Source organism: Drosophila persimilis, unplaced genomic scaffold (assembly GCF_003286085.1).
Source record: "Drosophila persimilis strain 14011-0111.01,24,50 unplaced genomic scaffold, DperRS2 tig00000002-arrow-pilon, whole genome shotgun sequence".
Taxonomy (NCBI): domain Eukaryota; kingdom Metazoa; phylum Arthropoda; class Insecta; order Diptera; family Drosophilidae; genus Drosophila; species Drosophila persimilis.
In genome coordinates this window covers 15,130,276-15,153,638 of record NW_020825289.1, presented here as the reverse complement: position 1 = coordinate 15,153,638, position 23,363 = coordinate 15,130,276, and the positions used below count along the sequence as shown (strand labels likewise).

The window sequence follows — 23,363 nt, the reverse complement described above, 5'->3', positions numbered from 1 at the left end:
GCGAGCCTAGAGCGAAAGAGAGAGAGAGGGAAGGAGAGAAGCAGCAGAGCAGATCAGCAGCTGAACGAGAGACGACGAGCGTGTGAGTGCAATTGCAGGTGTTTGGCCAAACAATTGCTGTGGCACGCTTATATTCTCACTGGCCCCTGCCTTCCCTGCCTTCCCGGCCTCCCTCTTTCGCTCAATCACCATCACAATCACACTTAACTGTCTCCCTCCCATCTCACTATCTCACCATCACACTTTTCCCGCTCTCTCTCTCTCTCTCTCCCTCTCTGTCTATCGGTATTCGAGTGGTATGTCTCTGTTATGTTATTAACATGCTGTTAATTTGATTGAAAAATGCTTTATGGCAATGCCCCGCGCCCCAGTCCCCCTCCCTCGCACCTCATGCCTATTTTATACCCTGCCAGTGGGTCTATTGGTGCCAAACAAATGAGAACGATCTCTCCCTTCAAAGGTAGATATATTTATTATCTATTTCTGTGCAAACCAGCTCCTATTGTAACCCTCGATAGAGGGTATCGCAAGCTTCGAGCTCTCGCAAGGAGTTTATTTCTTTCTAGTGGCCGTTTTGTGGGTTTGCCATTTGTACGTTTTCGGACGAGTGAAAGTGAAAATTACGAAAATTATACACAAATCGATGGCACCGCAGCAGCAGTGGCAGCATCGAGTAGTATAACGGCACAGAAAAATGGATGAAAATTCATCAAAGAAAAGAAAATTGGATGGCAACGATCCGAGTGGTGGTGTCCAGAGCAAGACAACAACAAACAAGCTAACAAACAAACAAACAACCAGTGCCAGCTGTTTGACTGCTGCTGCTGCTGCTGCTGCACATGCACCCAAACTGTGGCAACTGTTGCAAGTTCAACTCTAACAGAAGTGCACCACATTCTTTGGACTATGCTGCTGCTTCTGCCACTTCCTCAATGTGTGTGTGTGTGTGTGTGTCAAACTAGACAAGTTCTACTTTCCACAACTAGTTCTTGTTGTGGTTTTTCCTTGTGGCAAGCCTCAGAGCGTCTCCCAGGTTCTTGGCACACGTATAATTTGCAAGCCAAACCGAACTTCTTGGCTAACTAACGTTGTCCCAATTTCAGGAATCCGCTGCCGGTAATTGGGGACACCTGCATGTGCCAAATTCTGGTTTTCCAGTTTTCCCCCCAGCAGGAAAACCCGTTCCAAATGGATTCTCAAAGATTCGGGAAGCATCAGGCCCTGGCCTCTGTGTGTGTCTGTGTGTGCCCCATTTCTGTGGCACCTAAAGCCGTAGATAAGTAAAGTTCTGGGACTGGGTCACAAGGATCAACAGAACTTAAGAACCTTTAAACGACTCACAGTCTTTTGGAGAATATTTTATACATTTTATGTACATATATAGGAACGTCTACAGCGATCCATTCAGTAGATATTTTGATTGAAATCCGTGAATGAAAGCACACACCACACACCCAACCACCACCCACTGTGCCTGGCACTCTTTTGCGCAGTTTTTCCGGCTGTTTGCCAGCGGGAGACAGAAACAGAAACAGCAACAGGGGCAGCAGCTGTTTGCCCCCATCCCCCATCCTCTCAAGCAAGTGCCATATCGGTAAACAGATTATTTAGTTGGTTTTTCTGCTTTTTCTGTTGCTGTTTCTGTTTCTGGTGCTGCTTCTGTTTCTGTTTCTGCGGCTTATCAATTCGACCCTCGGACATGATTTACTTCAGTGCCAGTGCTTTTTTACATACACAAAAATTGAGCAATTAAATGTTGCTAAATATTCGTGCGATTTCATTTCCAGTGAAATCCAAAGGGGGGGCAATATTTGCAATGAATTTCCAATGACAGGTCCATGGATTGCTCTCCCTCGCTCTCCTTTTGTCTCTCTGCGAGACACACAAAGGGAAAATATTACACGAAAGGGTCGTTGGGCATTGACAATCATTTAATTAACTTTCTGTTGCTGCTTCTGTTGTTGCTGTTGTTGTTGCTCGGTTATATAACACTTTATTTACCTCCTACCCTATGCCGTGTGCACTGCCCCTACGCCTAACATTCATGGCACACGGACGCTCGCTCGTCTCTGGGGCACATTTAATTGCTGCAATTGATGGGTTCAATTGTGCAAATTAATGCGCTGACTCTTGCCACTGCCAGCCGCGGCACGTCGTTGATCGATATGGCCATTGGAGTAGTTAGATTGTAGTCGTGGGATGGAGGCTATGGTTCTACCTCCACCTGGAGTTGGGTATCGTCGAATGGCAAAGAAGAAACCCCTGGCTTTTGCCCAGCTTCTCTGCTGTAAAGCCCCAATGAGGTGTCATTCAAGTACAACGTTTTTTTGCGCAGCGTAAAATCTACATAAACGAATCACGATTCCCGTTCCCGGTCCGGTGATAGCTTATCAGCCTTTCCCATCGGGGGAGGAGAAGCAATCTCATTCCACATGAGAGGAAAGGAGAGGAGGAGGAGGAGCAGGGAGGAAGCACACACTTAATAGATACAAATTGAATTTAATGAAATGCATCTCCGAGTTGCAGGAAAACTTTTGCAAAACAAAAAATCGCAGAAACAAAGAGAAATAACTGGGGAAGGAGGGAAAATGCAAGCAGAGAGAGAGAAAGAGAAAGAGAGAGAGTGGAAAGGAAATGGCGAATATTTGCAATTTAATTAAAAGAATTTCTGTATATCTGAAACTCGTATCTCTTTGAGAGCATTTCTATTTTGAAACGAACAGCGAAAGATACTTTTTGCGTGGAGGGGAATACATGGAATACACTGGAATACATATGTATCTAAATCTATTTGTATGTGGAATACGGGTACCAATGAAAAATGAATCTTTAATTGATATACTCGTCGGGCGGGAGGGGGGTTCATCGCAACTAAATTATCTCCCTTTGAGAGATAGAGCCACTTTCCTGATGCCGTGTCTGAGCCAATGGCAAACAACAGAGGCAGCTCCAAGCCTTGGTGGCATGGACTCTGGCACTGGTTCTGGTTCTGCTGCTGCCTCTCGTGTCTCTGTGTGGGCCCTTTGTTTGTTCTGACAGCCTGTCAGTGGCCAAGATGTGGGCACACAAGAGGGGAGAGGCAGAGGTGGGGGTAGGGAACGGAACGGAACAGAACGGAAAGCAAAGGAAGAGACACGTGACACTTGATGGGGCAGGGCAGCCGCTGAATGTTTGTCTAACATTCCTCAAGCAGTCAACAGCACCAGGCTCACGGTCAAGTGTTTGTCCAGGCCTTTTGCTTATTGCAAATTTGTTAAACAAATTAACATTTCCAGAGAGCCAGAGGTACAAAATTCAACTCTAAAAACAAAGAATGCAATGAGCAAAAGTGGGACTGGATTTCCAAAAGTTTCTGCCACAGAATGTAAAGCACTTATCCAAAGGGGAGCCTCGGCCAGTTGCCATTGAATTGTTCCCCGTGGAAGAAAAAAATCATTACCAAGCTCTTCCTAGATCTACCTTGGAGCGATTTTCCATTCAAACAGGCCTGACCCTGTTCTGCCAAGCCGCTACAAAATAGCAACAACAACAAGAACTTAAAGATGGCTCAAAGCCGAAACCGATCCGAAACCGGTTCGAGCATGAAAGAACCGAGAACCTGCAGGCCAGACTGAGACTCGGCTCCAAACTGAAGCCACGGTTCAGGTGCAGCAGTAGCAACAGCAGCTCCACAAATGGCAGAAGCATGCAGCAGGCACGAGATGGGTGGGGGGGACGCATCGGAGAGCGGAGAGCGTCCTCCTGTTTCTCCTGTTCCATTGGAATGACAATCGAATGGGGAGGGAGGGGGGTGGTCTGGAATCTGGTTTTGATTCAATTTCCATTTTGATTGTATTCCGAAGTGAGGGAAACACCCAAACCCCAAAGCCACCCAAATGGTAGCCCAAAACGGGGCCAGTGGCACGCACAACAAGCTTAATGGTTTCCACCTTCAAAGCTCCCTCCCTCCCACGGCCAATGACATAGCCCCATAACCACCCACCCATCGACCTCCTCCGCCTCCTCCTTCACCATTGAACATTTGTATTTTATTGAATGGCTGACGAATGAACTTAATGGGTGAATGGTCCGTACTGAATCCGTCTGTGTGAATGGCCATTCTTTCCACTACGTGATGGGGCGGGCGGCTGCTGTTCTTCCCGATAAAGCGGCATCCACAGAAGCAGACGGCAAGAGCAACAGAAACAGCGATAAGCAAATGCGGCGATAAGGCGTTCCTGCCCCCGCCTCCACCAGTGCGTATAAAACATGGGCAACAAGCGAAGCGATTCTATTTATAAATCGCACAGTTATTTTGCTGTAAATACCCTGCAATTAGGAGGGCCATCAACTGATTACTGGGTCCGCCGTTCTGGACCAAACTAATTGTAACCCCCCTAATAACAGATTACTCTCCAGCCACATGCAGAGGGTACAATTTTGCACAGAAGCTTGCAGCTGAGAAAATGTAAGACTTTCCAATATGATTGGGATCCTTTTCAAGCTAGGGTATCTACGACTTCGACCCCCCACCAACGCCCCTGCTCTCTTGCTCTTTCTATGTGTTTGCAGAGCGGGTCACGCACTCAAGCCAATTGGCATTTGGACTTCTCACTCACTCTCTGGCAAAAGATTTAAATGCGGAATGAAACACGATTTGTGCACGCGAGAAAAGTGACCGACTAACGAAAGTGATGTCATTAGCGGTGTGTGCTATTTTAATGGCTACTAGTGCTTTTATGGGATTGCTAAGGATGTGCCACAAGTGGTTGCGGGGGACAGCTCAAGCGGAAATGCCTCACATAACGCAACAGGTGCGTATAGTGCTCAACGGGGGACAGAGAGTGGCGGAGAGAGTGGCGGAGAGAGTGGCGGAGAGAGTGGCCAACCGCCACTCAAAAAGATAGCTCAGAATGGAGTCGATTTTTTTTTTCACAGCTGACGCCACTGGAGCGTGATGAGGGAGAGGGACAGGGATGGCTAGAGGGACTAGCAACTAGAGCCTGATAAAAACTAGTAGCACTCACCTGATAATACGAATCCGACATGGTTTATGTAGTTACACGTTGAATCACTCGATGCCCTTGTTGCTTTCGTTGTTGTTATAGTTGTTTAGTTGTTGTTGCTATTTCCTTAGTTGTCAGTTTATATATGTATGTATATTTTTGGCTATTAAGTGGCGCCGCACAGAAACACTCACGCGTCCGCGTATTCCGTTCGTTTTCGTGTTTGCTCTTTTGTTTACCTTTCTTTGAACAAATAAAACATATAAGTACATATGTATATGTATGATACCGTTGTATGTATTGGGACTGTTTAACACTTAAACATTAACACCTGATGCGCGCGCCCCAGCTCTCCCTTTTATTCGATTCCCCCCCCTGCCTACCGATACACCGCAAGCAATGAATAGATTTCGGTTGTTTGCTAGGGAAGGGGGATAGCAACTCACGCACACACCGCCAACAAGTGGCCGGTTCCATAGGTGAGAGTGGGTACGCGCGATTGTGTTCGTGCCAGCGGATGAGCCCGTGAGAGGGATAGGGAGAGTGGAAGAGGCAGAAGAAGAGAGAACAAGCGTCATTTACAATTGTTGCTTTTGCGGGAACAAAGAGCTGCTTCTGCTTCTGCCGCTGAAGCTGTCTCTGTCTCTGTCGCTACCTCTACCTCTGCTGCTGCTGCCCATCCACGTTGCAGCTTATTTGCGGCTACAAATTATGCATATTTCCAAAGAATGTGCTTAGGGAATCTGCAGCTGGATTAATTAGCTTCAATTGAAAACTGGGCTCTGGTTCCGCTCCCGATTAAAACAGTAAGTGGCTGGTGGCTGCCGCTGCAATCGGTTTATAAATAACAGATCTCAGGGGAGGGTGCAGGCGCGGCACTGACGGCACGAATAATGCTCAGAACAATAAGGTGAGGCATTCCGATCGACAGCCGAATATTGCTTCATTGATCGAGAATACCCCACCCCATATCGATACACCTTGCTACGCATCAGACAGCCGCAACTGGCGCAAAAAAAAGTGGATCGCACATCTAAAAAAGGGGGAACAGCCTCGCCTCTCTCCCCGCACAGCACACGGATGCACCTTGAAACAGCAGCACGGCCAAGATTGTTTCAACAAAAGTTTCAGCGCACCGAAAACACTCACAAACACACGCACGCACTCACAACTATCTACATGTACGGTATCTTCATCATCTTTTATCTTTTATACATATTTCGTGTTATCTCGCTCACAAAAATTCTCCTCTTTTCTTTTCTTGCGTCTGTGTTGTGTACGGAAAGTGGAAAGGAGGCAAGGAATGCAGAATATGAGGAGTGGGGAACGTACACCGCGTCTCAAAACATAGCGCATGCGTCGGATAGCAGGTCCTTTACCATGTGCATTTAACTAAAACACCGATTTTTATTTATTTTTATTATTTTTAAGCGAAAATTTCGTGCGACCACCGATATATCACATATCTACACAACAACACATTTCTACACAACAACACCTTTGCTACACGCTTGCTACATAATGGAAGGAAAAAGAGGGTATGGGCAACAGGCGAAACGGCCCAGAAAATGAAACGCATGCATGGTAAAATCCACCCCATTTGCTCAATATACCTTTAAGACAAAAATTAGATTTTTTTCTCCAAGGTATATTGAGCTCATACGCGAATGAGGTTCGTACGAACCTTGCAATTTGCGTTGGCTTTTTTTGCCTGTTGTCCATACCTCTTTCTATAGCCCATTTAAAATTACGACTCATTTTTTCGTTGGACTATGAGCGTCTGCACTCAGAAATATACCGAAATATACCTTATTTTCAAATGAGTACTAAAACCGAAATATTTTAGATCATTATTTTCTTGGTTACAATAATATAAAAAACGATTTTTCTTTATATAATATAATTGTCTTTTGATAATATAAAGCAGATATTCGTTTACCCTAATCATCGTTCACTGTTAGACTCCATTTTGCAAAAAAGTATATCTTTTTCGGGCTTAGATTGTCGTACAAATAATAGATTTAAAATAGTTGTATTCGTAAATCTATTTCTTATATTGGTTTTCAGTGCATTTCTACCGACGCCCTCTATGCCCTTTATAGCAGAATGTGACCTAATACTTCTAATACTTTTAAAGCCTGCAATCTTAAATTTATTTGTTTTTACAGACGGTACTGCATGCATATAATAGAACATACTAATAATAGGAGCTAAAATCTAAGCCGCTGGCTTCTTGGGTAGAGAGCCGAAAGCAGATATGACCGTGCCCTTGGTGCCAGTCACTGTGGTGGTGAGAGCAGGCAGGGTTTGCTTAACGCTGGATGATGAGGCCGGTTGATCCCACTTGGATTTGCTACAAAAGATGTGGTTTAAATAAAAAAGAACTTCTCCCATACTTCATAACCTACCGCTTCTTGGCCTCCTCCTCCACCTTGCGTGCAAGCGCCGTGGCCTGCTCTACCTTGTCCACCTCCTTGCGATCCTTCTGGCGCTTCACCATCTCCGTTTTCTGCACGGCCGATAGGGCCTCGTAGTAAGACTCCTCGCCCCACCGCAGCGGATCGTAGATCTCCGGCGGATAGTTGGTGCCGAACTCATTGATGTCGCAGAAGCTTATCAGCTTGTCGTAAATGCTGGGATTGCGGAACTCCTTGCGGTCCTGAATGACCCGATTCATGTCCATGTTGGTCTGCCGCATTTTCGTGTACATTTTGGTTATTTTGGACACCAGCTCTGGTGACGGCTTCCCCTTGGGCTCTGGCGGAAGCTGGAACTTGTATTTGGCGTATTTTGGGTCCTTCTCATAGCTCTCCGCCGTGCGTTCATCGGGCTGGTAGACATTCGAGTCGTCGTCCACCTCCATGGGTGCTTCCTCGGCTTCTCCCTCGCCCTTGGCGCTGCTCGTGGCCTTGGCACCATCGCTGTCCCCACCAGAGTTATCGCTGTCGCTGCTGGACTCCTCCTCGCTAGGCTCGTGGGCGCGATCTTCCTCCTCGTCGGAGATGAGTGTGTCGTCCTGGTAGCTCACCAGACGCCGCACTTTCTTGGCCCGCTTCGTCTTCTTCTTGGACTTCTTGGGCCGCGGCTCCTCCTTGACAGGCGTGGGCGATGGACGCTTTGGTATGATCACCTGGCAGTGGAAAGTGTTTAATTCTTGGAAAGTAAATCATATGATTGTTACTCACCTGGGACGCTGTCGAATTTTGGGAATCCGGACTGGCATCGCCTTCGTTCTCGGAGTCCGTGTACTGTGCGGTCAAACTGGCCAGAGCGGCCATGATTGCGGGATTGGAGTACTTGGCTCTTCCGGATTTATAGTTTTATCTTAACAATTTTGGGTAAAAGCGCGTAAATTTCTTTATTTTCCGTCTCAAGCCAGGGCTGAACAAACCCGATATTTGTATTTCTTAGTGCTACCCTGGTCTCACTCCATAGGGATGGCAAAGCAGCGATAACAGAAGAAATCGAACTCGTCAACAAATTTGTATGGAATTAATAAAAATGAGCGCCACACAGGATAAAAAGGAGGATCAGGACCGCATACAGAGGCGGGTCAATAAGATACTGGAGGCCCGTCTGGAGTCCGATAAGGTGGGTCTAACCGCCAGTCCGAGACAGCGCTTGAATGTGCGACTTACCTTCAATTCCAGGACACTCTCGATGCTCTCAACGGTCTCTCCAGCTTCTTCAACGAGAACACCCTGCAGAATCGGCGGAATCTCCGCAGCCAGATCGAGCATCGCTCCGTAGGAATCAATGAAAACTTCCTGAAGGCCTTCCGGGAGGTCAAGCTGTCGCTGGATGCAGTCTGCACAGAATTGGACACCATGGCCACGTCAGTGCAGACCATGAAGTCCGACCTGGAGACGTCCAAGGCTCTGACCAAGGACCTGATCGAACAGACCAATACAATGCAGCAGGAGCGGGATCGCCTGGAGGTGCATCAACAAATTGCCCAGGCTTTCTTGGCCCGATTCCAGCTAACGGTGCCGGAGCACCAGCTGCTCTACGGCAGCGCCAAGGATGCTCCGATTGTGGCCGACTTTTTCAGAGTTCTGGATCGGGTGCAATCCATACATTCCGACTGCCGGTTGCTGATGCAGTGCGGCTACCAGACCGCGGCCCTGGACATCATGGAGGAGATGACCCTGCATCAGGAGGGGGCGCTCGAGCGGCTCTACCGCTGGACGCAGAACCACTGCCGGAACCTGGAGAACAACGAAATCGGCCCCCTCATTGTCGAGGCCATGCGCCGGCTCCAGGATCGTCCTGTGCTCTTCAAGTGGGTTTTTTAATGGAGTTCCTTCAGATTCGATATAAAAGTAATCTCTTTTAGATATGTGATTGATGAGTACGCCATTGCCAGGCGCGCTGTCCTGGTCCGGCTGTTCATTGAGGCCTTGACGGAGGGCGGACACGGCGGCAATCCCAAGCCCATTGAGATGCACGCCCACGATCCCAAGCGATACATTGGGGACATGTTCGCCTGGCTGCACCAGAGCATTCCCTACGAAAAGGAGAACCTCACGCTTCTCTTCAAGAAGTGCGACAAGCAGGGTGAGCACGAGGACACAAGAAACCAGAACTATTCCCATTCTGATGTATGGCTTCTCCTCAGACATTTCGGACCAGCTGCAGGCTGCCCTGGGCTACATAGCTGATGGAGTTCAACATCCGTTGAAGGTGCGCGTGGAGACCATCCTCAACTCGGAGAAGGACACCATCGTACTGTTCACGCTCTCCAATCTGCTGCGCTTCTACCAGCAGATCATGAAGCAGGTGGTGCAGGGCGGCAGCCTAGAGGAGTGCCTGGTGGATCTGCAGAAGAGCAGCGAGCAAATCTATCTGCATTCCCTAGCCACTCAGGTGCGCAGTGTGCTGCAGCGTCCATCTGGGTCCAGTATGGCTCTGGAGCCGCCGCAGCGGGACTTGGTGCCACCGCCGAGCGTGTCCCGTTTGCTCAATATGCTGAAGGAGATCCTGTCGGTAGCTACGATGGTGGATGGTCGCCAGGCGGACATCACCAAGATCGTGAGCTGTGTGATCGATCCCCTGCTGCAGTCCGTGCAGGAGAGTGCCGCCCACCTGCCCACCGTGGACATGGGCGTGTATCTTCTCAACTGCCTGTACCACATGCAGAGCACGCTGGCCGTCTACGAGTACATGGATGAGCGCGTGGAGCGGCTGCAGGGACAGTCGGACGCCCAACTGGACACGCTCACCTCGGAGCAGGCCTCCTCGCTGGTGGCCAACCTTAATCTGGGGCCCATCTACACCATTCTGCAGAGCAATCAGTCAAAGATCGAGACCAATCTGCTCAAGATCTTCACGTCGAAGTTGGACGCCTTCCTGGAGCTGCCCGATGTGCTGCTGCTGCCCCAGGTGCAGCTCATCATGTCCAGCAGCCATCGGGCCACTGTCCAAAAGCGGGCCTTCAACGTTATCGTGGCCATTTACAAGCAGATCTACGAGCGTGTCCACGATCCGGCCAATGGCTTCGAGCAGCCGGATCAACTGCTCCACAAGACGCCCGATCAAGTGGCCCACATCCTCACCGCCTAGTGGCCTATTTATTCCTAGTTGTAAAAATCCCCCTATTCTGGCACACAAATATAAGTACATCAGGGTTGTATAGTATCGAGCGGTGTTTAATTAATCTTATAGATAATATTGTATCTTATTTAGTTGCATATCTGATGGAATCAATTAAGTATTAGCACACAATTAAAGGAAATTATACAACTTAGCAAATGAGCACAGATGCCTATGGCGCAGGCTAGTCTGAAACTCTGCTTATTTCTTCCACAGACAAATTTAACTCATTTTAATTTGGCAAATACATTTCCACACCCCTCTTACACTGCCATATAGAATTTATTATCGACAAGTGGTCCAAAGACCATCCCAAGTGGACTAAAATCAAAGGCATAGGTAAAACTAATTTAACCTAAGAGTTAAATAAAGGCCAAGTATCTAGAGTTCCTCCGTTAGGTCATCGTGACGGTGGCTCGCTGGAACAGATCCAGTGTGAGGGAAGAGAAGAATGGGGGGAATGAGTTATTGGCTGCCAGCTGCTGGTCGAGGGCTGGCTGTAGTGTCTCCGAGTAGGGGGTTTCGAGCAGGGCCAGGTCGTTGCTTTCGCTTAGGGCGATGGAGAAATAGTCGTCGGGACTCTCCGCATACATGCTCGTAACGCTGCAGAAAGAAATCTTCTATGAGTCACTATACAGGGAGTGGATCTGGGGGTTGTAGACTCACCGATAGTTGCTCTTGTAGCCAACGCGATCGATGCGGTAGCCGAGGAGCATATAGACAACGTCGCGGAACTCCTTTCTGGCCGCCATAAAGTATTCCTTCGTCTTGCCCAGCTTGGCGTTGGCCGACTCGAGCTCGGCGCGCAGCTTGTTCAGCTCCTTGAAGTTCATGGTCATGCCCCCCGTGCTGGTGCTGGTGGTCTCATTCAGGTGCTGCTCGTTGGCATCCTCGAGCTTCTTGTTGTGCCGCTTCAGACGCTCGATCTCGGCCTGCAGCTTCTCGAGCATGTTCTTGGACGACTCGTAGGCCTCGGCGGCGGGATTGTCAACGAGATGCACCACCTTGCTAATGGGCGGGCTGATGTCCTGGCGCAGACAACGTTGCATTATCTCCAGCTCCTGCTCTTCCTTGCGCCTGCGTAGGCGGTCGTTTTCGAGGCGCAGCGTGTCCAGTTCCTTCTTCACGTTTTCATAGTCCTCGCTAGACGGATCACTGAGCTGCTCCTGTTCGCGCATGGCCTGGATCTCACGGTCTAGTGTGGTACACAGATCCTTGTAGCCAGTCAACGTGCGCTCCAGGACATCCACGCGATAGCGCACCTGCATGTCTTGCGTCATCTCAGCCACGCTTGCATTGCTCATGGTCAGATCCTTGTCGAAATTGTCCACCATCTGCTTGTAAAAGTCGCGCTCCCTAGACACCGTGCGCAGCTTGCGCTGTAGACGGTCCTTGAAGTTCTTGTGCCGCTTTAAACTCATGTTCAGATCCTCGATGTTCTTGAGGTAGACCCGGATCTTTTGTTCCAAGTCCCGCACAAGATTGCGCATCTGTTTGGACTCCGATTCGGAGGCGTATTTCTCGGATACATGGACTATGTCCCCTTGAAGCAGCTGCTCGATGCGGGAGCGCAGGGTCACAGGACTGACCAGAGTGTTGGCCAGACAGTGATCCTGGGCGACCTTGACCCACTCCTTGAGCTCCCGCTCCGTGTGCGAAAGCTTCACCTGCAGCGCGGCCGCCTCGGCGCGAGACCCCTCCTCCTTGTCCAGCCGCGCCTTGTACTCGTGAACCTGCTCCTCGAGCAGCAGTTTGTCGCCAATAATCTTGTTCAGCTGCTTGTTATGGACGCGTAAACGTTGCAGCTCGGAGTCCATTTCGGGAATGCTGGCCAGACGCTCCTGCGAGACTTTGGTCACCTGCTTCCAGTCCGTGTACGACTGGATCTCGAACTCCAGCTCCTTGATGCGCTCATCAGCCACCTTCAGGCTCTGCTGCTGCTTCTCGAAGTTAGCTCTCAACTCCTCGTAGCCGGACATACGAGCCTTGTACTCGTCGTGGCGCTGCCGGATGCACTCCAGCTCCTTGAGAGTCGACTGCAGCTCTAGTTCGGCGCGCTGGGCCTGTCGCCGGTAGTCGCCCAGCTCGTTGTTGATGCAGAGCTGAACATCACGGGCGTCTTGCTCCTGCTGCGACTTCTCATTCTTCAGCTTATTGACGGTCTCATCGTACTTCAGCTTCAACCCTGCCAACTCTGCCTTGGCACGCCGCGCCTCCTCTTTGTAGCTGTTTTCTAGCCCGCGCCTATTTTCCATATCCTTCGTCAGATCCAGAAGCTTCTGGCTGGTGAAGTCGCACTGAGTTTTCAGGGCGGATACCTTGCTTTCGGCCAGCGACAGCTCCATGCGACGCTTCGTTTCGTTCTGCTTCAGCTGGTCCTGCACCTGGCTGAGACGCGCCTTTGTCTCGATGAGCTCCGCGCGCAATTTGTTCATCTTCCAGGTCCCATTCGAGTCGGACGCCGAGTTGTTGGTGGAGTCGGTGGTGCTATTGAGGCTGCAGTTCGGCGACTCCTGCTCCACGCGTCGCTTTTTTGGCACTAGGAAAGATTATATTATTTTTAGTAGCTTCTAATTTTTCTGCAGTACCGGCACTTACATGACGCGGAATCGTCGCTCAGCGAAATCGAAAGACGGTTGAACAGTAGCTTCTTGGGCGCCGAGTGGGTGATGCTGTCGTTGAAATGGTCCACCATATTGTCCAGGCTGCTGCGTATGTCGTCCATGGCGACTTCAATTTTCACAATTTTAATTTTTTTAAACAAATGAAATAATTTTATTGTTTACAGTTGCTTCCGACCGGTTATCGAAAATCTTATCGATAAAATATATCGTCCGACCCTCAGAAATATGATGCCTATGATGATGTATAGGCCTTTGTACACCCTATTTTGTTAATTTTATATGAAAGTATATATATTGATACGAAGATAAAACGTAACTAATAAAGACCGTTTCTCAAATTGACATTTCTTAGACATATTCATGTATATGATGAGTGTTTTGTATATATATCTCGATCGTGATACCTATTCTTGGTCTCTGCAAGAAGACAATAAGCTTTAAAATATCGTTGAAATATTGAAAATAATGATTAATATTAAAATATATAGAAAATAAATTGTTTTTGCCTGGGATAACAAACATTTTCACAATTCTATAACATCCATTTCCCCCAGGGTATGTGTGCATGGAATGGGACTCATTGTTCTGAACCGGTTATGACGGCTAATTCTTGGTTAATCTTTCTTCCGTTGAATATTCTCAGCTATATAGATCTCTTATTTTTGCCCAGATATTTTTATATGATTGCTGAAACAATTTTGATCAAGATTAACTATTTTTAAGTACTTGCATGTTTTTTGTTTTGACAAAAACACGATTTCAACAAAAATGTTCAATAGTCGCAGGTTGTGATGTCAATGTTGCTGGTATGTGCAGACTCATTTGTTGTCAACCAGGGTATGGATGTTTGTATACCCTATTTCGTGAATATTATATAAAGATACTGTTTTCCAAGCTGCTTTCAAATGTAATTAATAAAGGCTTTGTTTTAGATTGCATTTTTTTGGTCTATTCATGCATTCGATTAGGTTCTTGTATATAAATCCTGATCCCCATACCAATTCTTGGTCTCTGTAAGTAGACCACTAATTGCAAAATATCGTTTATACTGACTAGTTTCTGCATTAATTAGAGCATGGGATGAAACACATTTCCGCAATTCTATATCATCCATTTTCCCCAGGGTATGTGTGCATGGAATTAGCAACATGTTTGTGTATGGAATGGGACTCATTGTTGCTAAAGCGAACTGCGGCGACCTGCGGCGAACTGCGGCGAACTGCGGCGAACTGCGGCGAACTGCGGCGAACTGCGGCGAACTGCGGCGAATTCAAATTCGATTCAAAAAAACGACCAATTCCTTATATTCTTTGTTCCGTTGAATAATACTATCTATATGGAACATTTAGCCATGCCCACTCAATTTTGTACGATTGATGAATCAATTCTATACATGATTGGCCTATTCGAAATACTTGCTTTTATTGGATTTCTATGTAACATTGAAAATTAAATTAATAGATTGATGAAATTGAAAATCTGCTCCACAAATCGAATTGAGATGGCAGTGCTTCGATAATTGACGCAGCTGATTGATATCGATACTGTTATTGATTATAATATTGATATCGATATGAAGTGTAGTGTGACCATGCGGTCATGGACATACATGCCCAAAAGTATGCTTCAAAAGTATGCCCAAAAGTATGCCCGCTGCGAATGGCAAATATAGTTCTAGTGCTGCCGAAAATAGGAATTGATTTGCATTTCTGCTCGGCTTGAAATGTTTAAATGCGACTGTTTTTAAATTTAAAGGAATATATAAAGACTTCCATTAGTGATAGTTATTAAAATAGAGTTAACTTTACAAAATTCGCACTGCCAATAGCGAAAGCGTATGTGTGTGGAGCCTCTCAGCAAGTAAAGGCGTGTGTACCATCGTCTCCCTTGACCAATACAAAAACTCGGTGCAAAGGGAATGTAGGAGTGTGATCCTTCAACAGCCTGTAGTGGTTGGTAAAGTTATTAACTATATATGTATCTAACGCAGGAGTTTCAAAACGCGTGTGCTGTGGTCTTATTTCCCAAAAACGCAATCGGAAAAGTACGTGAAAAAGCGAAAATGTGTCTCCGCAAGCGATAACGGTACTTTAATGCGCTCTCTCTTGGCAAAAGATGAGCCGACAGCCGCACCTATAAAAGTGGGCGTTAGGTGTGCGTTCGCAGATAAAAAACAATTTGCTTGTTTGAAAGTGTGCAGCCTCCTTTGATTGTTTAAACAAATTCTAGGATAAATAAAAATAAATACTGTTCAAATACCAATACACACCTATATATACAGGCACGCACTCTCACACACAAGCACACTAACGCATGACATAAAGACAGAGAGAGAAAAAAGAAAGAAAGGAACAAGAAGCTCCAACCAAGCAGCATCGGCGCGTTGGAGAGATATGCGGGCAGAGAAGATTGAAAATAAACGTGTAGTAGAGAATTTTTGAGACACACACACACACGCAAACACACCGCCCACCCACACACGTTCTCTCATTCCTCTCACTCACTCTCTCTCTCTGTCATTTGCTCCATCCTTCTCTCTCGCTACTATCCCGTTTGCCGCCCACTTACAAACCTACACAACCACCCACTCACACACATACTCTTGTACATATATATGTATGCGCGAAGAGTGTAAGCTTTGTTGTTTCTGCTGCTGCTACTGCTGCTCTTGTTAGCCGCCGCCACGGTGGAGGCTGGCCTGGCTGCTTCTGCTGAAGCGCAAATGGCAGACCCTCTGAGCGGGCGCTGCTTGTGAGAATGTCGTAATGGCCAGAGAGGTAAGTGCGAAACGCTGCCTGCCCGTCGCCCCATGCACCGGCAGACGGTTAATCATTAATTGCTCCAAAATGGTCCTGCATCTTGCAGCGCCATCTATTCAATCAGCTGCTCCCATTACACACATACATTCTGCACACATCTTTATCTTTTATCTTTCATCTCTTTTAACCTCCTTTCAGCAAGCATGTTGCTTGAGAGCGCTATCATAGGTCCCAAAGTTGCTGGTTACACTGTACACTTTTCACCGACGCTTTTTTTTACTGTCGTGGGCTTTTAATTTCACCAAAGAAAATATTTAAGCGTAGGTGGATGAGGTTTTATGTTTTGGTATAAAGCCACTGCCTGGATTAGATGGATTCTTTGGGAAAAAAAACTTAACTAAACTATTAAACTTGCATCTTTCAATGCAGGGCTTAAGATTTAAATATGTTGTCTCATTTATAAATTTAATAAATTCGAATAGCAGCGGATGGTCCGCAACAGCTTGAATCCGTTTTAGGCCTTCATTAGTCCTTCTCCCAGTGTGCGTGTCCCCCCCACTGCAAGGGTATTGCTTGTTTGTGTGTGTGCATGTTTTATGCAGTTTCTTCATTTCGTTTTGGTTTGCGGGTGAATAGCTTTGACCCAAATAACTGGGGTAATACTTACGCCCCACACAGATGTGCCCCCACCTCCCCTAAGACTTTGTCCCATGTAACTGTAAGGTGGATTGTTGTTTTTGTAGCTCCTCTCAAAGGACAGGAATTTTGTGAATTTTTTGTTACCAAACATTGTCAAAAATTCTTACACATTCCTGGAGCTTCTCTGGCAGCGCATAGACTCTGTTACATATTTAACAGCAATTGGGCGTACATGTTAATTAAACCTCTCTCTTTCTCTCTCTATCTCTCTCCCTCTTTCCTTGGCTTACTTTAATTAAATGCAGCCGAATACGTTACATTTGTGCCAATGTTAACAGTGTTCTGTGACAGACAACAGGGGAATGTTAGTATAAAACGCAGAGAGCTACTCTCTCACTCTCGCTCTCTGCCCGTCCTCTGCCCCCTCAATAGACTCATTTCAGGACTGCCTTATACTGTTTTCAATCAAAAAGTGCAATGAAATTCTCTATTTTTCTTGAACAAACATTTGACAGACACCAACAGATCGATTCTGATTTAAGGCAAAATAAATATGTACACGTTCGTTAACAGAGATGTGTCGAACAAATCAGATGAAATCGAAAGCCAGATTCAGATTGAGGTTTCTCTGATGGCGATCCCAGATGGGGAAGGAATACTTGTGGAGCGTTCGTGTGGGGTGCGCGCGCGTTTTGTTAGCTTTAGCGCGCCCCGATTATATCACATTGATGCAAATGTAGGCCAAAGCACAGCCAAATGTTAACTGTGGAACAACACTGCCTGAAGCAGGAGAGTGGCCCGACCGTGGAGCATGGAGAGCCCTGCAGGCTGAGCAAAGTTTCAATAGAGAAGTAAAAATGCATTAAATGTTCTCGCAAATAAACGGTACAAGTTAATGTTTGTTTGAGCCAAGCAAACGGCTCTCCTCAAGCTCTCCATGCCTTAGCCTGCAGTCCAATTCGCTTTCACTCTCGCTTGGCTCTCTGCTTCTCTTTGGCACGCTCTTTGTCTGTCTGAAGGAAGCTTTGGGGCTGCATTTCACGCGCTCTCGTTCGTGCCGCTGCATGTGTCCCAGCCCCAACGGAAGCAGCAGCAGAAGAATTTCCCAGTTTGCTCTGCCAGGCAGCGTGCCATCGTCAGCAAGGATGCTACCTTCTTTTACCAGCTGCGTGATTCCGCTGCCTCTTCGTTAAAATCTATTTAAACCCTAAAGTGGGCGTGACAGCTGCAACGGAGCAAGGGTGTTTTTGTACCATAATTAGTAATAATAATCAAAAGTGAACAAAAACGTGGAGAAATTCATTGAAAATCAAAACTGAAATCCAAGGCGAGGCGAATGCACCACCAAATGAAAACGTCGACGGTTTCACGATTCGAGGCGGAGGCAAAGGCAGAGCGCCAGGCGCGTAGTAAAGTGAAAGTGCGAAGGTCAACCCGTGTATAGCTGGTGCTGGCGCTGGCTTTCCGCCCTGACCTGCCTCAAAACACGAGGCGACGCGCCCCAAAAGCGAAGCGAGAGAACAGTAGACCCTCCTCCGCTCCTTCGCCAGGCAGAGGCCCTTAAACAAAAAAAAAAAACAGTTAATTAAATCAAATACATTTTTACAACCAGAAAAAAAAAAATCAAATTAAAACCATTTTGGGAGTGCAGTTTTTTCTACGTGCGTGCGTGTCTGCGTGTCTCCGTGTGTGTTTTCCTTAAATTTGTATGCCAGGCAATAACAGAAACTTTAACGTTAGGTTTAACTTTAACTTGAACGAATTTTCCCCCAAAGTAAAGCAAACACATAAGCATTTAGCCAGCATTAACCGTACAACAATAAGGCAATAGGCAATAAGCTTTAATTTTATAAACTTTTCATCAAGTTTTCCAACGGTTTTTGAACAGTGTACGTACGCGAAACTGCACCAATGACAATTTTATATAACGGTTTTTAAACAGAATCGAAAAGAGGAGCGAACCGAACCGAATAGGGAAAGAGAAAAGAAGCGAAGAGAATAGAGAGACAAGAGAAGCGAGAGAAGCGAGAGACATTGGAAGCGTATGCAAAGCAAATTAGATTCGTTCTGAAAGCAAATGAGAAGCGAATCGAGTTACAGATTTTAAAGTGCATCGTAATTGAGTTGTTTAGCGATAGAGTGAACACAATCAGCAGCATGCTTATGCTCACATCAAAGGCAGTGTCCCATGTGCAGTGTTAGCCTTGAATCAAAATCGCATTAGACATACATAGCACATAGAGGGAAAGCCAAAGCACAGCCAAGAAGTCCAAGAAGTCCAAGAGTCCGGGCATAAACGTGGCTGGGAAGGGGGATACTAGTGTCTGCAGCAGCGCCGCCATGTGGTCGAACGCCCTGTGCACGCTGGGCGTGACGAAGCCGCTCTGCAACTGCCTCAGCATCAGACAAGTGGCAGCCGCAGCTGCGGCGGCTGCCCAGGTCACACAGGGGGGCGTGGCGGCTGCGGCTGGCGTAGGCGTGGGTGGTGCGGCCATCACAACGGGACCCACATCGATGTCCGGCGGCGGCGTGTCCTCTGGGGTAACAATGTTCGATTCCATCTCACTCTCCCTACCACTATTACTCATCCATTCATTCATCGATTGCCGTGGATTCATTGAAATTCCAATTTCACACGCACACGGTTCCCCGATTCGCCGATTCGGATAAGATTAAACGAAAAAAGCCAAAAATAAAATCAAGAATACAGGAACCCCCACTGTCTGTGGCCCCCATTCACATTCCAATTAGTTGAGGGGCACGTGTATTCCCCATTTCTTCTGGCGTTGTTTATTCATTTATTAATTTGAAATTTTATAATGCCTGCCCCTGCCCCTGGCCCTGCCTCCACTCACTCCCTCCCTCTCTGCAATACGTGCGGCCATATGGCATTGGGCGCAGCACTGACCTATCCCACAGGACGGGGGCGAAAGTACCATTGAAAAAGAGAGCACGGAAAGAAATGAAATATTTTATGAAAACTTTCCGCTGTTTTGTTTTATTTTGGTTTTTTTTTTTTTTCTTCTGTTTTGTATTTTTGGCGTCGAGCAGAAAATGTCAGAATGAATTTTTTGTAATTTTTCAAACATTTTATTTTTGCCACAGATGGATGATGGGTGGTGCTGGGTGAAAGCGAGAGAGGGAATGAGACAGAGAGAGAGAGAGAGAGAGAGAGAGAGAGAGAGAGCTTCTTCTTTTTATATTATTTAGCTCGTGTGCTGCACTCGTTACTGGGTCACTGGAGCGCCACACTCATGTCCTTGCAATACATTAAACATTGGAGCTGCCTCTTTTTCGCCTCGCTCTCCCTATCACTCTCCCCATCCTCCATTTTCCCGCCCCTTTTTCGCCTCCTTCGCTGCTGCTGCTGCTGTTATTGCATTTGCATTGCTGCTGCTGCTGCTGCTGCTGCATCTTGTTATTCTCCATCGCTTCCTCCATTCTGTTGCTGTTACTGTTATTCGATTAACAGCCCCAGCTGTGTCCCGCTGTTTGCCGTAGCGTTGCCCTCCACCCTACACGCCCTCTTCTTTTGTTGCTCCTTTTTGTGAGGATTTTAATTGGGATTTTTTACTGCATTTTCTGTTGTTTTTTTGTTGTTGGAAAAACTAGATCTGGCAGATCCCTTCAATCAATTCCATGCAAAAAAAAAAAAACTGCACGGCCAGACCTCCTGCGGCGCCATGCTGCTGGGGTGGCCTTGACATTTGCGCCCTTTTAACGAGCACAAACCACAATTAGTGGGCGGAAGATGTTATGACGCTGCCTGGGGGATGGATCTGCTCTGATATGCCACACCCACTTGTGAATTGGCTGCGCAGCGTGGCACAGGTGTCACGCCCCAGATGGAACTCCCATATCCCATATTCCGACTGCACACACATGCTTCCACCCACATATGCGCCCTTCCACACACATATCTTCCACATCTTCCACTGTTCATCGCGTAAGCCGCCTGCGTCGACTAAGCTAATCTGGGCTCTGCTTTTCCTTTGCTCTTTCGCAGGAGTCTCGCGGCAAGAGACCACTGAAAATCTGGGACAGTTGGCGGAATGTGCGTAAAGGCGTTGTAGTTGGAACATTCGAGGAGCTCTTGGTGCGCGGCAAGGACAAGTTGGGGGTTCCTGCTTCAGAACCAGTGCGCGTTGTTCTGGAGTGCGATGGAACCCAAATCGAGGATGGCGAATACTTTCGCACCCTGGCCAACAATACGGTCTTGTTGCTGTTGAGGCAGGGCGAACGCTGGTATCCAACTGGAGTGGATGTCATAAAGGCTGGTGAGTGAGACCCTTTATTGCCCCTTATCTCTGGTGAAAACCAAACTAATCTCATCTGTTGCAGCCATATCAGCTATACCGAAAATCGTCTGTGAGACGATCCATGCACTGGAACTGCATGATGAGACACCGTCGTGGAAGATTATGGATAACAAAGGGCGTGTCACGGTCGTCTTGCACTGGGATCAGCGGCAGGGAGGGGGCAGTGGTGGAGGCGGCGGTGGGGGCGGCGTTGGCGGCGGCAACATATGCTCCGGCCTGGGGAGCAGCAACGGGCTGCTTTCCTCCGACAAGTACTCGCCCTCGAAGAAGGGCCTCTCCGCACAGAGTTCGCTGGACAACAAGTCGGTGTCGTCGCAGTCCTCGCAGCCGCGCTACGCCAGCCCCCAAATAACGGTGATCAGCGACGAGGGTCCGGCGAGTATATACCATCCCGGCGGAGTGGTCCTGCCGCCAGGAGTTGTGATACCCGGCGGCAGCAGGCGCCTGTCCAAGCAAGGCAGCTCCTTCGACAGCACCGTGGGTGTGGGGGCCGTGCACGTTCACACGCCGGAGTGCGCCCACCACGCCCATACGCCAAGCAGGGCCGGCAGCCCCAGCACCACGGAATGCGACTTCCACTGCTGCGCTCTGCACGAGGAGGGGCGGAAGATAGCCGTGCACAAGAGCGTGGCCACGTCGCCCATCCAGGACGGGAGCAGCAGTCCCCAGCCGGCAGCGACGCTGGCCATGTCATCATCGGTTATGGATCCTATGCTGGGCGGCAGCGGCAGTATGCGGCGCTCCTCGGGCACCAAGGGTCACGTGCGTTTCCTGGACATTGCCCCAGAGCGGGACAGCTCCGAGAGCGAGACGGAGAACACGGTGATGGAGGACGACAAGACGACGACCGAGAAATTTCTGCTGCTAATCGATCAGTTATCGGTGGACCAGAAGCGCCATCTCAGCATCAAGGATATCGGCATCATCCTGGAGCGCCTCAACTCTAAGATACTCGATGTGGAGCGTCTGGATCGCGAGTCCGAGTCGGATGACTGTTACAACTGGACGATAAAGGCAACAATACGCGGCGATGCGCTCCGCGAACTGGGCGTCATCTACAATGGCAACTACTACGCCATTTCTGAGCATCCCGGCTACAAGGAGGAGCTGGAGGAGAACGGCGAGGAAGTCGAGGAGGAGGAGGAAGAGGACGAGGAGGATAGAATTTAAACGCAACCAGATACGGGCAAACGCAAACGCAAACCCATTCATAGCCACTAAAGAATAAACACATTTGCAGATAGATAATGCTCAGAGAGGTATCAATAAACTAGCGCATTTTACAAATGAAAAACGAAAATAATTGGAAAACGGGAGGCTACATCTCACACAGACAGACAGACACACACACACAAATGCATACAGACATATACATATATATATGTATAACTTAATATGAGAATATGAGAATATAATAATGCAAGTCGCACATTGTACGATAGTGAAGTAAGCATAACAAAAGTCAGTTCAGTCCCAAAAATCCACACACGAAACCAGAGAAAGACAAAGACAACACCCCCCATGTAAACGCAGTTTTTGTAGCACTTAGCGAGAGAATTCCTCAAGACGGGAAAAGCGATATTGAAGCGACTATTCCAACCAAACAAGAGCACTTGCATACCTACCATCATAGTAACTTCCCCAGAGTCCCAAAATTCTCACCCACTTTGTTGTTATTGTTGTTGTATAAAAGTCATGTCATGTTCCGTGTACCGTATGCCAAACGAGCCTTATTTAGTTGGATAGCCCATATACATGCATATAGCCGACTCCGACTCCGACTACGAGCGTCACTTGCATAAGTCGAAATCTAATCTAAATCACGTGAACTCTAAGTTGCCAAAGAGAAGATAACAGAGACTATAAATTGTTGTTGAGAAGAAAAGCGAAAAACAAAAAACGAAAAACCAAAGAACGAAGAAGAAAACTGTAACTGTAAACTGAATTCAAAATCTTCTAAATGTAAATCAGAATTGTTTGTACTCGTATTCCGTATTCCTATGTAGGAAGATCCTCAGTTCCTTCAATACTATCATATATGCATACATATATTGTTATTTTCCCATAATCCCCCATTCAGAATCCTCATGCGAAACTGCCGTTACTTGTAGTGTTGTAAAACGTTCAACGTTCAAGTGAAATTTAAACGTGAAAAGCGTAAAAACAAGGGGAAACCATAAGAAAATGCCTGATATCGAAGTATTACATATTGTAGCCTATTGTCACACATTGAGTTGAGCACACACACACACACACACACACACAGCCCAACCAACACAACCCAACCCGTAGCCGATTCATGTACGTCCCATGTTCCTAGGCGGAAATATCAGAGAAGGGAGCAAATCGAAATTAGAATTATAGATGTGTGTGCATCAAGGAAAAAAACACTGCCAAACCCGACATCTCACTGTAGTAGATCATCATAGCCAGATCATGTCCATT

The 23,363-nt window shown here is 47.4% G+C and overlaps 5 protein-coding genes across 7 annotated transcripts in view; 2 read left to right on the top strand and 3 right to left on the bottom strand.

The window, feature by feature from the left end:
• Positions 1 to 5,228, bottom strand: part of LOC6592669 (serine/threonine-protein kinase N) — a 31,942-nt gene extending 26,714 nt beyond the window's left edge. Inside the window, exon 1 of the mRNA XM_026986457.1 lies at positions 5,007 to 5,228. Within this exon, the coding sequence (XP_026842258.1) occupies positions 5,007 to 5,027 (21 nt within the window). The 5' untranslated portion in view covers positions 5,028 to 5,228. The remainder of the gene's footprint in view (positions 1 to 5,006) is intronic.
• A 1,883-nt stretch (positions 5,229 to 7,111) lies between these two features.
• On the bottom strand, positions 7,112 to 8,345 carry LOC6592671 (SAP30-binding protein). Of its 2 annotated transcripts, none has more exons than XM_026985223.1 (3): positions 8,171 to 8,345; positions 7,394 to 8,100; positions 7,112 to 7,338 (listed from the first exon to the last, which is right to left on the bottom strand). In XM_026985223.1, exons 1-3 carry the CDS (start codon positions 8,261 to 8,263, stop codon positions 7,203 to 7,205), a joined length of 936 nt encoding a protein of 311 aa, XP_026841024.1. In that variant the 5' UTR covers positions 8,264 to 8,345; the 3' UTR covers positions 7,112 to 7,202. The 2 variants fall into 2 exon arrangements, with proteins under 2 accessions (XP_026841024.1, XP_002018196.1); XM_002018160.2 differs by having other exon boundaries at positions 7,394 to 8,115; positions 8,171 to 8,343.
• Positions 8,346 to 8,436: 91 nt separating this feature from the next.
• On the top strand, positions 8,437 to 10,622 carry LOC6592672 (conserved oligomeric Golgi complex subunit 6). Its single transcript, XM_002018161.2, has 4 exons — positions 8,437 to 8,576; positions 8,636 to 9,267; positions 9,322 to 9,542; positions 9,604 to 10,622. The coding sequence occupies exons 1-4, from the start codon at positions 8,472 to 8,474 to the stop codon at positions 10,545 to 10,547; spliced, it is 1,902 nt and encodes a 633-aa protein (XP_002018197.2). The 5' UTR covers positions 8,437 to 8,471; the 3' UTR covers positions 10,548 to 10,622.
• Positions 10,623 to 10,807: 185 nt separating this feature from the next.
• LOC6592673 (mitotic spindle assembly checkpoint protein MAD1) lies at positions 10,808 to 13,335 on the bottom strand. The gene is made up of 3 exons (XM_002018162.2): positions 13,176 to 13,335; positions 11,244 to 13,116; positions 10,808 to 11,180 (listed from the first exon to the last, which is right to left on the bottom strand). Exons 1-3 carry the CDS (start codon positions 13,300 to 13,302, stop codon positions 10,973 to 10,975), a joined length of 2,208 nt encoding a protein of 735 aa, XP_002018198.1. The 5' UTR covers positions 13,303 to 13,335; the 3' UTR covers positions 10,808 to 10,972.
• A 2,528-nt stretch (positions 13,336 to 15,863) lies between these two features.
• LOC6592674 lies at positions 15,864 to 22,280 on the top strand. 2 transcript variants are annotated; one of them, XM_002018163.2, is made up of 3 exons: positions 15,864 to 15,978; positions 20,606 to 20,876; positions 20,941 to 22,280. In XM_002018163.2, exons 1-3 carry the CDS (start codon positions 15,967 to 15,969, stop codon positions 22,086 to 22,088), a joined length of 1,431 nt encoding a protein of 476 aa, XP_002018199.1. In that variant the 5' UTR covers positions 15,864 to 15,966; the 3' UTR covers positions 22,089 to 22,280. The 2 variants fall into 2 exon arrangements, with proteins under 2 accessions (XP_002018199.1, XP_026842449.1); XM_026986648.1 differs by lacking the exon at positions 15,864 to 15,978 and adding an exon at positions 18,940 to 19,140.
• The last annotated feature ends 1,083 nt before the right edge of the window (positions 22,281 to 23,363 follow it).

Excerpts from the sequence above, each read along its gene's own strand:
- LOC6592673 (XM_002018162.2), bottom strand. The coding sequence starts at position 13,302 with ATGGACGACATACGCAGCAGCCTGGACAATATGGTGGACCATTTCAAC. Across the intron at positions 13,117-13,175 it reads GAGCGACGATTCCGCGTCAT|TGCCAAAAAAGCGACGCGTG; the intron begins GTAAGTGCCGGT and ends AATCTTTCCTAG. Across the intron at positions 11,181-11,243 it reads GGCTACAAGAGCAACTATCG|CGTTACGAGCATGTATGCGG; the intron begins GTGAGTCTACAA and ends TTCTTTCTGCAG.
- LOC6592671 (XM_002018160.2), bottom strand. The coding sequence starts at position 8,263 with ATGGCCGCTCTGGCCAGTTTGACCGCACAGTACACGGACTCCGAGAAC. Across the intron at positions 8,116-8,170 it reads AAAATTCGACAGCGTCCCAG|GTGATCATACCAAAGCGTCC; the intron begins GTGAGTAACAAT and ends TTCCACTGCCAG. Across the intron at positions 7,339-7,393 it reads GAGGAGGAGGCCAAGAAGCG|CAAATCCAAGTGGGATCAAC; the intron begins GTAGGTTATGAA and ends CATCTTTTGTAG.
- LOC6592674 (XM_026986648.1), top strand. The coding sequence starts at position 18,940 with ATGTGGTCGAACGCCCTGTGCACGCTGGGCGTGACGAAGCCGCTCTGC. Across the intron at positions 19,141-20,605 it reads GCGGCGGCGTGTCCTCTGGG|GAGTCTCGCGGCAAGAGACC; the intron begins GTAACAATGTTC and ends GCTCTTTCGCAG. Across the intron at positions 20,877-20,940 it reads AGTGGATGTCATAAAGGCTG|CCATATCAGCTATACCGAAA; the intron begins GTGAGTGAGACC and ends CATCTGTTGCAG.
- LOC6592672 (XM_002018161.2), top strand. The coding sequence starts at position 8,472 with ATGGAATTAATAAAAATGAGCGCCACACAGGATAAAAAGGAGGATCAG. Across the intron at positions 9,268-9,321 it reads GATCGTCCTGTGCTCTTCAA|ATATGTGATTGATGAGTACG; the intron begins GTGGGTTTTTTA and ends AATCTCTTTTAG. Across the intron at positions 9,543-9,603 it reads CAAGAAGTGCGACAAGCAGG|ACATTTCGGACCAGCTGCAG; the intron begins GTGAGCACGAGG and ends GCTTCTCCTCAG.